This window comes from Pygocentrus nattereri, chromosome 20 (genome assembly GCF_015220715.1).
Source record: "Pygocentrus nattereri isolate fPygNat1 chromosome 20, fPygNat1.pri, whole genome shotgun sequence".
NCBI lineage: Eukaryota > Metazoa > Chordata > Actinopteri > Characiformes > Serrasalmidae > Pygocentrus > Pygocentrus nattereri.
The window spans coordinates 29,125,130-29,139,710 of NC_051230.1; the positions used below are offsets into that span (position 1 = coordinate 29,125,130).

At 40.2% G+C, this 14,581-nt stretch overlaps 1 protein-coding gene across 1 annotated transcript; it reads left to right on the top strand.

Moving 5' to 3' along the window:
* The first annotated feature begins 764 nt into the window (after positions 1-764).
* gtf2h2 (general transcription factor IIH, polypeptide 2) lies at positions 765-14,581 on the top strand. The gene is made up of 15 exons (XM_017709675.2): positions 765-1,099; positions 3,336-3,413; positions 3,516-3,552; positions 3,651-3,737; positions 3,949-3,999; positions 5,119-5,173; positions 6,024-6,129; positions 7,110-7,200; positions 7,291-7,378; positions 8,182-8,289; positions 9,382-9,445; positions 11,746-11,852; positions 11,995-12,097; positions 13,295-13,334; positions 13,951-14,581. Exons 1-15 carry the CDS (start codon positions 1,044-1,046, stop codon positions 14,059-14,061), a joined length of 1,182 nt encoding a protein of 393 aa, XP_017565164.1. The 5' UTR covers positions 765-1,043; the 3' UTR covers positions 14,062-14,581.

The following is a 14,581-nucleotide window of genomic DNA, read 5'->3' on the forward strand; positions in this document are numbered from 1 at the left end:
CTCCTGTAGCGAGGACGTCTTAAAAATACTGTCTCAGGCTTGAATTTGCCGTTTCCGAGATACCATTAGCTACAAACAGTGGACGAAAGTTCTCTGAGCAGATTAAAAACGACCGCGGCGGCCTGGAGCTCTGAATTTTAGTGTGAACTAAAATCCTCACAGGACTTTTATTCTATAATTGGCCACTAATCTCACCCAGACTTTAACCTGAGAAATCGCAGCACTTCAGACCGTCTGGAAAGGGTCGTGAAGCTTGTTTTGGGGGCCTGAGAGTGAAACGAACATGTAAAGATTTGAATTTAGTTTCTTTTTGTTGTTGTTATTATTTTAATTTGTACATGTGTGATTTTTATTGTTTGGTAGTAACATGTCGGATCATTAAGCTGTCGCCTTTTCCTCCATCGCAGTTCTGTCGGATCTGAAGGTTCGTCTTGTGCCATCTTGTGGTCTCGTAATCCAATATGTACAGAGCGCCTAAGGTCACATCGTGATTATGCGTGGCCACGAATTAATATGTTGAGGTCGCCAATGAATACTTTTCATTATATGCAGATGATGGACCCTCTCATAGGATTGAACCATATCCGGATCGAAGTACAGCCGTGTATAAGTGCATTATTTTCTCTTTTTGTGTTGAAAGTGTTTTGTATTATTCGTTTCTTTAATAAAGGAAAGGAAAGTGATGGAATAAATAAATAAACACAGATCGGAACGATGTGTCTGGTGTGTTTGTACCGGGGGGGACAGTAAAGCTGTGGCTCATAACTTGGCTTGGATGGGTCACTAAGGCGGTCTTAGCGCGAAGCTGCTGTTTTAGTAGCCGCTGTGTGAAATTCTCGTGTTATATTTTCAGGGAAAAGCGAGAAGTACTGTCTCTTTTTTCCCACCGCGGACTTGCCGCTGTTGTTCCCTCCGCTTTGTGGAGTTTGTGAGCGGCTCGGGTCGCTGACAGAGCCGTTTGGCTGCGAGCAGCGGAGTCCGCTCCGCTCAGCTAGTCTGAGTTTATTTTTCTCCAGTTCGCTGATAAAACTGCGGTTAAAGTGATGGACGAGGAGCCGGAGAGAGCGAAGAGGTGGGAAGGCGGCTACGAGCGGACATGGTGAGTCATGTTAATGATACATTCTTTTAAAAACACGGCTTTCATTAAAACCACCTCCCTGTTTCTGCGCTCACTGTCCATCTTATCAGCTCCACTTACTGTATAGCTGCTCTTTGTAGCTCTACAGTTACAGACTGTAGTCCATCTGTTTCTCTGATACTCTGTTACCCTGTTCTTCAGTGGTCAGGACCCCCATGGCCCCTCACAGAACAGGTACTATTTGGGTGGTGGATCAATCTCAGGTCTGTCGCCTCTGAGTTTACATCTACAAGGTGGACTGACAGGGTAGGAGTGTCTAACAGAGTGGACGGTGAGTGGACACAGTGTTTAAAAACTCCAGCAGCACTGCTGCGTCTGATCCACTCAGACCAGCGCAACACACACTAACACACCACCAACACCACGTCAGTGTTACTGCAGTGCTGAGAATGATCCACCACCCAAATAGTACCTGCTCTGTGGGGGTCCATGGAGGTCCTGAGCACTGAAGAACAGGGTAACAGAGTATCAGAGAAACAGATGGACTACAGTCTGTAACTGTAGAGCTACAAAGAGCAGCTATACAGTAAGTGGAGCTGATTAAAATGGACAAAAAGGTAGGTGGACCTATTAAAGTGCTTTGTGGGTGTATATCATCGTCAGAACAAACCTTATATCTCTAAAACTGTAACTTTACAGGAGAAGGAGAAAACCTCTTAACGTGTAATGGAGGTTAATGGAACAATATTTTCTCCAGAGTCATTTTGGACAGTTTCTATTGGTCTGTTCAACATGAAATTTTAACGTATAGCAAAGGGAAACTAAATCTTACAAGTTACACAAAAAAGAAAAAAGTTGACACAATTATTTACAATATAGCAATGATGTTTCTTGTATGCTATGCATGCCCAACAACATGTATCATAAAAAAGAGCATTCTTGAAAGTGCTCCTTAATGTGTTTCGAAGCAAAACCCTTCAGTTGTTTGAACACTGAAGACACCAATTGATCCCCAGATTTTTTTTTTACTGTCGTACAAGTCGTCAGCTCCACAGATGTACCATCGTCATATTTTCAGCTTGATAATGTGGTCTGTTTTCTATGGGAGGCAGTTCTGCACTTCGGGTGGGTCACTCTCTGATTACACAGCCATGCTTTTGTAACTTGTACAGAAAGTTTCTTGCTGTTTTCATGTTAAAATAAGCATGAATGTCCTTGAAAAAGATGACGACTAGAAGGCAGTATATGTTGCACCACAATGTCTATATATCTTTGAGCATTAATGATCCTTTCGCAGATGTGAAAGTTACCCACTAATACTGAATAAAACTGAACTTTACACTGGTAACATTCAGGGATTGGTCAGAGTTTTTAATATTCTAATAGTCATCAAAGATGACTGAAAATCGAATTATAAGTCCTGATATTTTTATATATTCAAATTAGCTTCTTCGCCAGAGGAAAGTGAAGGGCTTTCGTCTTACATTTTTGTCAGTTTTCTGTTTGTTTGATTCAGAAATAGAAAGACAAGAACGACTATTGGAGCCGGCTAAAAGCTGCTGTACAAGTGCTTCTGTGGCGCTGCCTGACAGTTAATACTAAACATGAATCTAGGAATAGGAAACGCTGCAGAGACAGTCCGATAATCACTCATAATTGATGTTAATATTCCAAAATCCCTACAGTTGAATCACCTCTTTCAGATCAGTGCATAACATTGCTGTTCTTATGTATCTACGGCTTTAAATGGGCCTGAAAGTTTTCAGCTCCAATTGTGCCTGACCCGACCCAAGATGTTGTATCACGTTGTAAGCCCGAAATTGAACTGAGCAGTTCTGTCCGAACCTAACCTGACCAGAACCATATCAAGTTTTGAGTCTGAAACTGACCCAAGTAGATTAGCAGCTTCCAAAATAAAGTTAAAGCCACTTTTACACTTTTACCATCACTTGATGCTTTCAAACAATATTGCACACACTTCAATCTGGACAAATTTTCCATTCTGCCTTGTTTACACTCTGCATTTCTGATATAGCAAGATGTTTACTTTATATGTTTAATCCTAAAGATCTATAACACAGAATTTCTTTGCATATTTATGTGTAGCATATTGAACCAGACACACACACTTGGAAAATGACATCTAAACACAACTGCTAATATATTTCAAGCTCTCATTTAAAAACATATATTAGTTGCGCTGTTGAAGGTAATATGAAGGGAGCATTGTACCTGATGTTTTTCTCCACGCTCTCAGGGAAGTGCTGAAGGAGGATGAGTCTGGGTCCCTCAGAGCCACCGTAGAGGACATTCTCTTCCAGGCCAAAAGAAAGAGGTGAGTCTGAGGTGTCTAAAGAGAAGCATATATGGAGTAAACGTAGGAGTTCCTCTGCTGATGACTGTTTCGGTTTCTTCCTGTCCGTCTCATCTCAAACAGGGTGTTCGAAAGTCATGGACAGGTTCGGCTGGGAATGGTGAGCTCTGTTATGACTCTGAAACTGATAAAGGTTGTTTGTTCTCCTTCAGTTCATACAGAGTTTAAAGTTTGTCCACTTTGCATAATTGTATGCAGATGCGTCACCTGTACGTGGTGATCGACTCTTCTCGGACTATGGAGGACCAGGACCTGAAGCCTAACAGACTCACATCCACCCTCAAGGTGAAATCCAGCTGTTTTCGCTCGAGTCTGGCTAATATATTGTTTCAATGATAAAATCGTCTGATTTATATGGTTGTATGCAAACGTTTAGGCTCCCCTGGTCAAATTCAAAAGTTAAAGTTTCGTCCATGGCAACTAGTTTTTCCACATGTTCCTTTTATACCCGATGTTACTTTGCTTAACTGTACACGTTCTGTCTTTTGTTCTTTAGCTGATGGAGTATTTTGTGGAAGAGTACTTTGACCAGAACCCTATAAGTCAGGTAATTTTGTTTTTTATTGGGAAGGTTTTGATAGAGCATCATGTCAGTGTCAGCAGTGACTGTCCTAATTTTACATTCATTTCAGAATAGAATTTACACCCTCTTAATGTGTGTGTGTGTGTATATATATATATATATATATATATATATATATATATATATATATATATATATATATAATAAATATAAAACTACAACATAGTAAATTGTGTTTTATTATAATATACTTTATTATGCATCTTGAAGGACAGGGTTCCTCCAGATTCATAATAAGTCTTAAAATAGATTGAAAAAATCGTAAATTAACCATTCTACCAAATTAGTTCAGACTGTCTCAAAAAAGCAAAATATCAACGAAAATCAGGCAATAATTTTTAATACACTTTTGTTTCTAGTAGCTTTTGAAAAAAAAATATGAGTGAAGTATCAGAGATGAAAATAAGCACAGAGTAATATAATATGGGGTTTCAATGATGGATACTATCCAAGATGATACAGAGGCTTGGGTAGTGTAAGAAAGAGTAGTATCTTTTTAAATAATTGTAAAAAACATAATTTATGTATCACAGATTTGAATCAAATGAAAATAACCTCAGTTTTATTACAGTTGTGCATCAAGAAATGATGATCCATCCAGTTTTTTTAGCTCTGAAAGACAAGATATGAGAGTAGAAGGTAGAGAAGTAATTGCAGGCAAGGTAGATATATAGTGTTGTGTGACTTCTGCATAATACATCCCAATGGGAGAAAATAAATAATAAAAAGAAGAGGACCCAGTACTAACCCCTGGGGAACACCATGAGAAACGTCCAGATTTTTGTATGTAATTGAAACTTATGAAATATACTTATGAACCTGAGAAAAATCAGATTACCATTTAACAACATTCTTGTGGAATGGAACAACTGTGTTCATTACAATGTGTCCCTGAGTAAAAAAATAGCCTGAAGTCAAATTTCTTGGTGAATATGGAAGTGTGTTGATTGAGTCACACTTTCTTCAGTCTGACCCTGAAACTTCATTTCTGTATGTCTTCATGTCATTTCTGTAGTATAATTTTTCTTTTATGTCATCTCAGTCTATGTGCTTCTCTCTCGCTCGCTCTTCCCTCATTTGCAGATAGGAATCATCACCACCAAGAACAAAAGGGCTGAGAAACTGACCGACCTGGCAGGTAAATAACAGCACAGCTCACACCCACATCATTTTTTTTGCTTCTTCTGTTTTTTTTGTCTTTATATCAGAGAAACATCATTGGCTACGTTCCAAAAGCTATGCTGCAGCTGAGTTGGCTTTGGTGAGAATGATGATATGCTGGCAAGCAAAACATTCATTTGTTTAGAATTAAATGCTTTTTGCAAACTAAAGACAGCTCAACTCATCCAAAGCTGGTGCATTCACACCCAAAAGCTTTTTTATGTTTCTTAAACAGTACCGTATATTCCGTAAATTTACAATTAGGGGTATTTAATGAGAACTGAGATGATTCAAGGGGCAAAATGTGTCATGCTGTGTAGGAAATGACTTCAAAATAGTCCATGACCAAAAATGTCCAGCTGAGAGTCATACTGTGGTCAAAAACTGAATATTATCTGAATAAAATGGACGTTATACATACCATAGTAAAGCTGACTTGAGCCATTTGAAAGTGGCATTAATTATGCTTTCAAAAAGTTATTAGATACATTGAATTATATACATTGATTGCAAAGACTGTGCAGTAACCCTGCTGGCCCTATAAAACAATGTGTAGCACAGTTTGTGTAGCACTTTAACCATTAGTATTGGCTATCCCATGGGCTTTGATGACATATCAGTCTAGAAATGGAGCCCACCAAGATTGCAGCCTAGCTTTTGGAATGCAGCTGCAAAGTTAAAGACTTACTGGTGATTTGAAAACATGAACATGGCACAATCATTATTGCTGTATAAAAGTAAAGGATTTTTATGCGGTGTGTGTTCTTACTGTGTGGGGCAGGCCTTCATATTCTTGTTTTAAACTGTTGCAATTTTTTTGGATCCAGGCAACCCTAAGAAGCACATAGCAGCCATGAAAAAAGCAGTGAACTCCATGTGTGTGGGAGAGCCGTCCTTGTACAACGCTCTCAACATCGCCATGCAGACGCTCAAGTGAGTAGTTCCTGTACAGTGCTGTGGAAAAGTCCGAGCCCTGAGATCCTCAGCGTCGGGAAAATTACACAGAAGCCCCAAGAAGAAAATAGCATATTGTGGGGTTTTTTTTCCCCCTCCACTATCAAGTGTGTTCACTATTTTCCTTTATCGCAGCTTCCCTTCTGTTTTTCAAAGAAATCTGCAGAGATATTTTCCACATCTCCAAAGTTCAGTCTTAAAAGGTCTTTCAGGTGGTTGTTAGGAATTTCATTTTCTCTGTAGCTTGTAATCTGTAATCTAATTTTTTCCCCACATTTTTTTCTATAACTTTCTCTTTCCTCATGCAAGTGGACTGTTTTATATCTCTTCAGAAATATCTCCTAAATAAATCAGTAAGTTTAGATTAATTGGCTCTCTTGACTGGAATTAAGTGCCTTTTGTAATTCACTTTTTCCCTGGCGGTCCACATTTGTGTCTTTGTGTCTACTGAAAAGAGTTACAGTTCATTTTTCTGTGACTTTTTCTGTCCTCTCTATTCGCCGTCCGGTCTGAAACACTCCTTATAACTTCACTGTGAGTGGGCTGAGCTAGACTGCTGTAGGCTGAATAGGTGGATGTATGTAAATGCGTTGGTTCATGTGACATCCCAAAAACAATGAATTAAAAATAGGCTGCCTAGTTTTTATATATCACTGTACAGACTGGTGACTGAACGGTATGGTTTGAAACTTGCTTGCATAATACTTCAAACTCTTATTGCAAAAAATGAAAAAATTTTGTTTTTGCATGATATTGGCCCTTTTAGATAAGAGAAGGTTTATGTCTGACTTTTGCATAGCATTGTAGTTAATCATGAAGCTTAACTGTACAGTTATTATTTTGTTTTTCTGGATGTAACCTTACTTATAATGTTTATGGGTATTGTTTATGCTCATTGCTTTGTGTGCATGAAATGGTATTAAAGTTCTGTTTATTCTTCTGTTTCTCTCGTCATGTAGACACATGCCAGGACACACTAGCCGAGAGATTCTGGTCATCTTCAGCAGTCTGACCACCTGTGATCCAGCCAACATCTATGACCTGATTAAAGTATTCACCATGTTTGAACAGATGATATATATGTGATGTGATATAATTATAAGCGATTGATTGTAATAACAAGGTGTTTTTCTCTGTCAGACTCTGAAAGCACTGAAAATCCGAGTGTCAGTAATTGGGTTGTCCGCAGAGGTGCGGGTGTGTACGGTTCTCACCAGAGAAACAGGAGGTACGTGTTCTTCCATCAGTAACTTGTTCAGGCAGTGGCACATTAATGTACTCGCCCCATTGGAGCTGATCAGCCAAGGCACGTTTGATGTCTGATGCTGAATTCTTTCTTTGAAGCTCCAAGGCCAATGTAGCTAACAAGAAATTGAAGCTTATACAGGACCAGTGAGTGTTGTGCTAAAAGCCGTCTTGAAGACTTCTCAACTATTAAATGTTTTTCGCTGAGGTTTATATAACTTTATAACATTTGTGTGAGTCGCTGTTTGATTTCCATCATTCTTTACTCCTTAGAAGTAAATGTTTTTTTAACCTTGCCTTCAGTTACAGGCAAAAGTTTAAACACCCCCTTGTCAATTTGTGAAAAAAGTGAAAATGGCACATTTTCTACAGGGATCTCACTTAAATCTGATATGTTCTGCTAATTTTAGTGCTCAATTTCTATATATTTGCCAGGTTTAACATGTTGGGGGGAAAAATATATACTTATAAAATGTGCTGTAACTTTTGTACAGGCCACATTTTATGTTTTTTATTTTTTCCCCACAGTACAGGAAATTCAGCAAATAAACAGTAATATGTGTTAAATTATTTTCACTAAGAACAAAGTCTGTTGGGGTGCCCAAACTTTTGCACATGACCGTATGTAAATGAGTTCTGTTCTGAGTTCTGTTCAGGCTGTATGGAGACGGTGTGAACGGATGGATTTTGAAATTTCAACAATGTTTGTGTAATACAACACTTTCTTTCCAAAAAGTCCAGTTTTCCATTGTCAGAGCTCTTTAATTGCGCCATTTTCTTCGACAGGAAACTACAACGTGATCCTGGACGAGAGCCATTTTAAGGAGCTGCTGATGTATCACGTGAAGCCGCCTCCGGCCAGCTCCTCCTCCGAGTGCTCCCTCATTCGCATGGGTAACCTCAGGCTTACCCCTTCTTCAGACTCGTTTTTTAAAAAGCAGCAAAATGCGATGCCAAGTCGCAGCTTATTAAAGCAAAAAGCCACAAGAGGCCGTGGGTCACTGCAGTTTTATCACGGAAAGGGTGTTCTTAGGCCTGAAACACACAGCCTCAAGTGGCTTATTGCTTTTAGAGAACGGCAGCCAACAATATGATAAAATAAAATTACAATATTAATTGTGTATATTAAGTTATTAATAATCATTGACAAACAAGTATTCAGTCAAGACATGTAGTTCCTTTAGAGTGTGGTATTGTCGACAAGCAAGCGCTGAATGAGGAGAACGTCCGGTTGCCCATTGCTGTATATTTCTCCCCTCTTCTGACGCTGGGGCTGAATCTCAAATGGCTCCCTGCTCCCTGTATAGTGCACTATGTAGGAATTTAAATATTGGATCCTGCAGCCTAATAGTGCAAAATACAGCTATGAAACAGTCATTTGGGACGCAACCACACTCGATAAACGATGCGCCGTTTGGCTGTAGAGGCTAGAATTTCTAAACTTTCATAGTCAGGACACTATTTAGGGAGTACGGAGCCGTTTGGGGTTCAGTCTGGGTTCGACACTAATTCTGACTGAAACATGGATATTTGAAGCATGTAAGATATTAAAGTGAAATTTTTTGTCTTATACTGTCGTTTTTACAGTTAATCATACTGTAAGTGCTTTTCATTCAAGCCTGTGATATTAATGATGGAGCTGTTTAGGCTGTCGGCTCTTTTAGCTTGTTTGCTAGCTGACCAGCCCGGTTCTAGTTAAGAACATAAGTCGTCAGCCCCTCAGTTTAATCAAAAAACGGGTTCTTGCTTCGTCAGTATACATGGTGGTCCATGCGAGCAGCATTGGAGTCAAAGATTATTCCATTACCAGCTCAAGGGTTTTTCATGTCATGATGCAGTAATACAGAGTTCGGTTGCTGTGGTCACAGGTGTGCATATATTGTGGATTTCACAACAGAAATTAGAACCAGAACCATCTGTTTTATGAGACGTTAACCCAGAGCAGATAAGGATTAACCCTTGTATGTTTGATTTCTTTATTTCTAGGCTTCCCCCAGCACATCATAGCCTCCCTGTCTGATCAGGACGCCAAGCCTTCCTTCAGCATGTCGTAAGTACTGATCGTGCAGGGGTTAAAACACTGGCCAAAAATTTTATTTACATCATTCAGCTGCTCAGCCAGTACATGTTGTTTTAGTCTAGTACCAAGAATACACATCTGGGGACATCCATGAGCAAATTTGGGCTGAAAGTAGATGGGAACGTTGACTTATTAGGGGGGAAACAAACTGAGTGTGAAATTCAGATGCCATATGATGGTGGAACTCGAAGTAGGGGGTGATGGTGCCCTTGTTAACATTGTCTGATAGTCAACAAGCCAGCGACATGGACATGTTATTCACAGAAAACAGCAATATGGTTAAAAATACATGAATACATGTGCTCATCACTGAGAAATGGTATGAATTTGTCCACAGCTTGGCCGGGCTTGGTGGACTAAACTTGTACCACTTTCTGTTGACAAACAAGCTGAGACATCCTGTTTCTACTGAGTTAATGTCTTCAAACAGTTGACAACAGTTTCGCTCCTGTTACCAGTTTTACTCAGGAGGTTAGGCTAGACTAGACCGATTTGGGGCCGGGGTTTAGAGGGGACGTTCCCTTATTTGAAGCATATTTCGCTGCAATCCATCACCAAAATTTTAACAGGTCGTACCCAGACGTGTATTGTCGGTACAAGATCGCGTCAGACCCTGCCAGACTACAAACTACAAGGCTAATGTAGCTAATAAGTAATGGAAACTTACATTCCACCAGTTAATGTTCTGCAAGCTGCATCTCTAAATCAGGTCTCTAATGCTAATGCTAATTTCTATGGGATTGTAGTAGTGTAGTTAGCCAGCTATTGAAATCAAAAGTCTTAGTTCCTAATTATGGTGATGGTTAATCTGACACCAATGGGGGAAGATAGCTTGGTTGTTTGTACCTACATACCTCAGATGAACAAAACAATCTGTTGGGCATTTAATCATTTTGTCTCCAACCAAAACGTAAAGGGTAATTCCACCAGTTGTCCAAAATTTCAGCACAATTCAGTTGTTGAGATGTAAACACGTCAGAGTGGTTTGATGTGAAATATTTAGATGATATTGTAGAGAATCTAAAAATACAATTTAGGGCAAAATCTTATTTCAAAACTATCATGAAACAGTGTCTCAGACATCAAGCAGTGAATTCATAACCAATTCATGCCGTAACTTCCTGTGAGGAAGCTTTTGGACGTCAGGTTCCCATCACCACCACTGTGAACAGTTCTAACTCAGCAAGCTTCTCTAAAACAGCATTTCACGTGACTGTGTTTACGTAATAATGATTGAATCAGGCCAAAATTGTGAAAGATTCCACTTTACAGTGAAATACAGGGTTTAAATGCGACAAGGTCCACTTTACAGCACTTGCAGGGTTTAAATGCGACAAGCATGATATGTAAAATGTGCCAAAAGTAAATGTGTATTTTAGTTTGTTTAACAAAAGCCGTTAGGTTTTCTCTGAAGGCCTTTTTGGTTCTCTATTGCTAAAAACAGTAGAAGCTTGAATTCTGTCATTTTTATAGTTAATGGTGTCAGAAACCACATTTTGAGATCACTTAACAACTCAACACAGTTTGATGCAGGTGATGATTTAGACATGCAGTTAGCACAGTGCTAATTGGCTTCCATTACTTCTGCTTTACCTAGGCTTCTAGTAGTTTGAGACTGAATGAGGCTGTTTACATCTAACATCAGCATGGAATGCATTTTCTATACATTTACATTTATGGCATTTGGCTGACGCTCTTATCCAGAGCGGCTTACAATTTGATCATTTTACACAAGTAGCCGAAGGTGGTGTTGGGAGTCTTGCCCAAGGACTCTTATTGGTATAGTGTAGGGTGCTTACCCAGGTGGGGGATTGAACCCCAGTCTACAGCGACAGAGGTGCTACCCACTACACTACTCCACCCACTATACCCGCATACAGTTCTGTAAGTCTTAAAGGGGACTTGCTAAAAAAAAAAAAAAAAAAAAAGATGTAAACAAAGTCAAAAGAACCACTACTGTGAGCAATACTGTGTCCACAGATTCCTCTGAACAGTAGTGCCTCTGACCACTGCTTAAATGACAGCAGCTTCTAGCCAAAGCCTTCTCCTCCACCAATGCAGACAGTCCGTTGCCTGATGAAGTGTACATGGAATCCGGCCAGAGTATATCCCGTTATGATCCAATCACAAAACACATGTGAATGCAAAGCGTAAACAAACTTCATGTTTCCTTTTTGTATTTCAACACAATCTGGTGGTTTTACTCTTTACTTTCTGAAGCAGAAAATCTGTAGCATATCTCACATATTACTGCTAAATCATGTCCTCAGGCACTTGGAGAGCTCAGATGGAGGTCCTGGACTCACTCTCGGCGGATACTACTGCCCCCAGTGCAGGGCGAAATACACCGAACTGCCTGTAGAGTGTAAAGTGTGCGGTATGTGCTGGTGTGTGTGCTGTGGTTGTTAATGAACTATAACGGCGTGTGTAAGCGCAAGTAAGCAGTGTGTGTGTGTGTGTGTGTGTGTGTGTGTGTGTGTGTGTGTGTTTGTGTGTGTGTGTGTGTGTGTTTGTTTCAGGCTTGACGCTGGTCTCCGCTCCTCACCTGGCTCGTTCTTTCCACCACCTCTTCCCCCTTGATGCCTTTCAGGAGCACCCCCTGGAGGAGCACAAAGGAGACAGGTGCGCTTACACTATTAAAGCTTTCTGAAACAGCAAAGCTTTCCTTTAAAGCAGGGGTGCCCAAACCTTTTGTCTTAATGGGGCGAAAGTGTACTCTCTGTGGTGGGCCGAGGGCCATTACACTATATGCTGTATGGCCCAAAGCATGTGGGCGCATGACCATCACACCTGCATGAGCTTGTTTGATATCCCATTCCAAAGGCTTTCCACAAGATGTTGGAGAGTGTCTGTCTGTCCGTCTGTCTGTCCGTCTGTCTGAATGGACAAAAATTCCCACAAACAAAGTGCCTTTGTGATGTTGGATGAGAAGGCCTGGCATGTAATTGTTGTTCCAGTTCTCCCGAAAGGTGTTCGTTAGGGTTGAGGTCAGTGCCTCCACATCAAACTTGTCAAACCACATCTTTATGAAGTTCATTTTGTTCATAAGCACGTAGTTATGCTGGAACAGTTGCAATCATATAATTGTCTTAAATATGTTTGAACGCTGTAGCATTAATGTTACTCTTCACTAGAACTAAGGGGCCTGAAAAACAGCCACAGCCCATTATTCCACCTCCACCAAACTTTACTGTTGCACTATGTATTAAAGTAGGTAGGGTTGTACTGGCATCCACCAAACCCAGATTCATCACTCTAGAAAATACCTTTCTACTGCTCCAGAGTCCAGGGGTAACTATAGACCACTCCAACACTTGGCCTTTTTGCAGCTGCTTGGTCATGGAAACCCATTTCATGAAGCTTCTAATGCACAGTTCTTGAGCTGATGTTGCTTACAGAGGCAGTGGAAAACTCTAGTGAGTGATATAACAGTGGCCCTACGCCCCCGCTCCGTAGGTCTGTGTGGTCTGCAGCTTTGCAGCAGGGTTGTTGCTCACAGTTACTTCTATTTCAATAATAGCACTGCTACCACTTATCTCTGGAAATTGCATGAGCTTGATTTTATTGAACTGTTATGTTAACAATGGCTCTGACTGAAACATCTGAACTCCGTCATTAGGAGTGTAGAATCTACCTTGTTGAATTCAAGCTTGAAATCTTTGTGGCACAGATTTAAAGATTTGCTGGAAACTTCTTCGGGTGGATCAGCCTGTTTACATTAACAAGCAGTTATATGTATGTGGGATAGTGTCAGATACACATAAGCAACATTAGCTAGCATGTTCATAGTACATAAATAATATATTTCCTCTTTCTTAGGTTCTGCCAGGCCTGTCAAGGAGAGCTGAAGGACAAAAGTGTGGGTATCACATCTTGATGTTCTAAAGAAATAGTGTCTGTTTGAACTTGTTTTGTGCTGGAGCTATGAGGCTTATGTAACTAACAAGTAGTGAACTCTTATGTACACCAATTAGCATTGTGCCAAAAAACCCATCAAACTTTGGGCTCTCCTGATCCACCACATATGGACTATTTAATTGGTTGCTGATCTTTGCTTTCCTTCTTAAAGAGGATTTTCACCAATTTTTGACTGATTTCAACAAGATAAAGGTCATTCAGGTGTGGTTTGGTGTGAGTTGGGTCATTGTACCAATTAATTTCATTACAGTGGTGATGATGGGAACCAGGAGTCGCCATGTCTACAACACAAATATAGCCATTTTATTTACTATCCAAAAAAATACCTTTCTTTTAGAGACTTTTGTCCTGACAACCACCTGCATGTACCCCTCTGCCATGTATGGATCTAAAAAAAAATCTCAAAACTATTGTAAAGCAGCATATTTGTGACCATTTCATGTAACTTTCTATGAGGGAACCAGAGGTGGATTTCTGGTTCCTATCACCACCACTGTAAGAAACTCTATCTCGTTTCACACCAAATCGTTGTTCTCGGTTTCTTAATTTCTCTGCAGGTATTCACATGTCCGGCCTGCAGCAGTGTTTTCTGTACGGATTGCGATCTCTTCATCCACGACACGCTGCACTGCTGCCCGTCCTGCATACACAGACAGGGAACATCCTGAGTAGAGACTTTATCACCCTGAACCAACATTACCTCACAGACCAAAACTCTGTTTTACCTGACCATGACTTTATGGAGCCTCTTCAACTATCTCCTTATCTTACAGCGCTTGGCACGTTTTCCTGCACAGTATGAACCAGCAGCCAGTGATTGTTGGACAAGGGTGGGTATATTTGAGAATAAGTGCTGGACCAGTCTTTGCGGATCCACGTGTACATTCAGCATGTGTAACATGCTCACCGTTACGTCTATTACACGTAAGGTGTTTACATTTGTTTACTGTACATAGGCTTTAAATGCGTATGAACAGAAACCAAACTTCTCTGAAATCTGCCATTATAATGTATATAGTTCATCTTTTTCAAACGCTTCTGACTTGTATAAGCCAGTTTAGCTGTATTATATTGTATTAGGGTTCTTGCATCTCAACAGACTTTTGATGTTACAGTAGTGCCACCTGCTGGCTCAGACAAAACACATCTGAGCAATCGGAGCCAATAAAATTCTGTTTTGAGATCTGA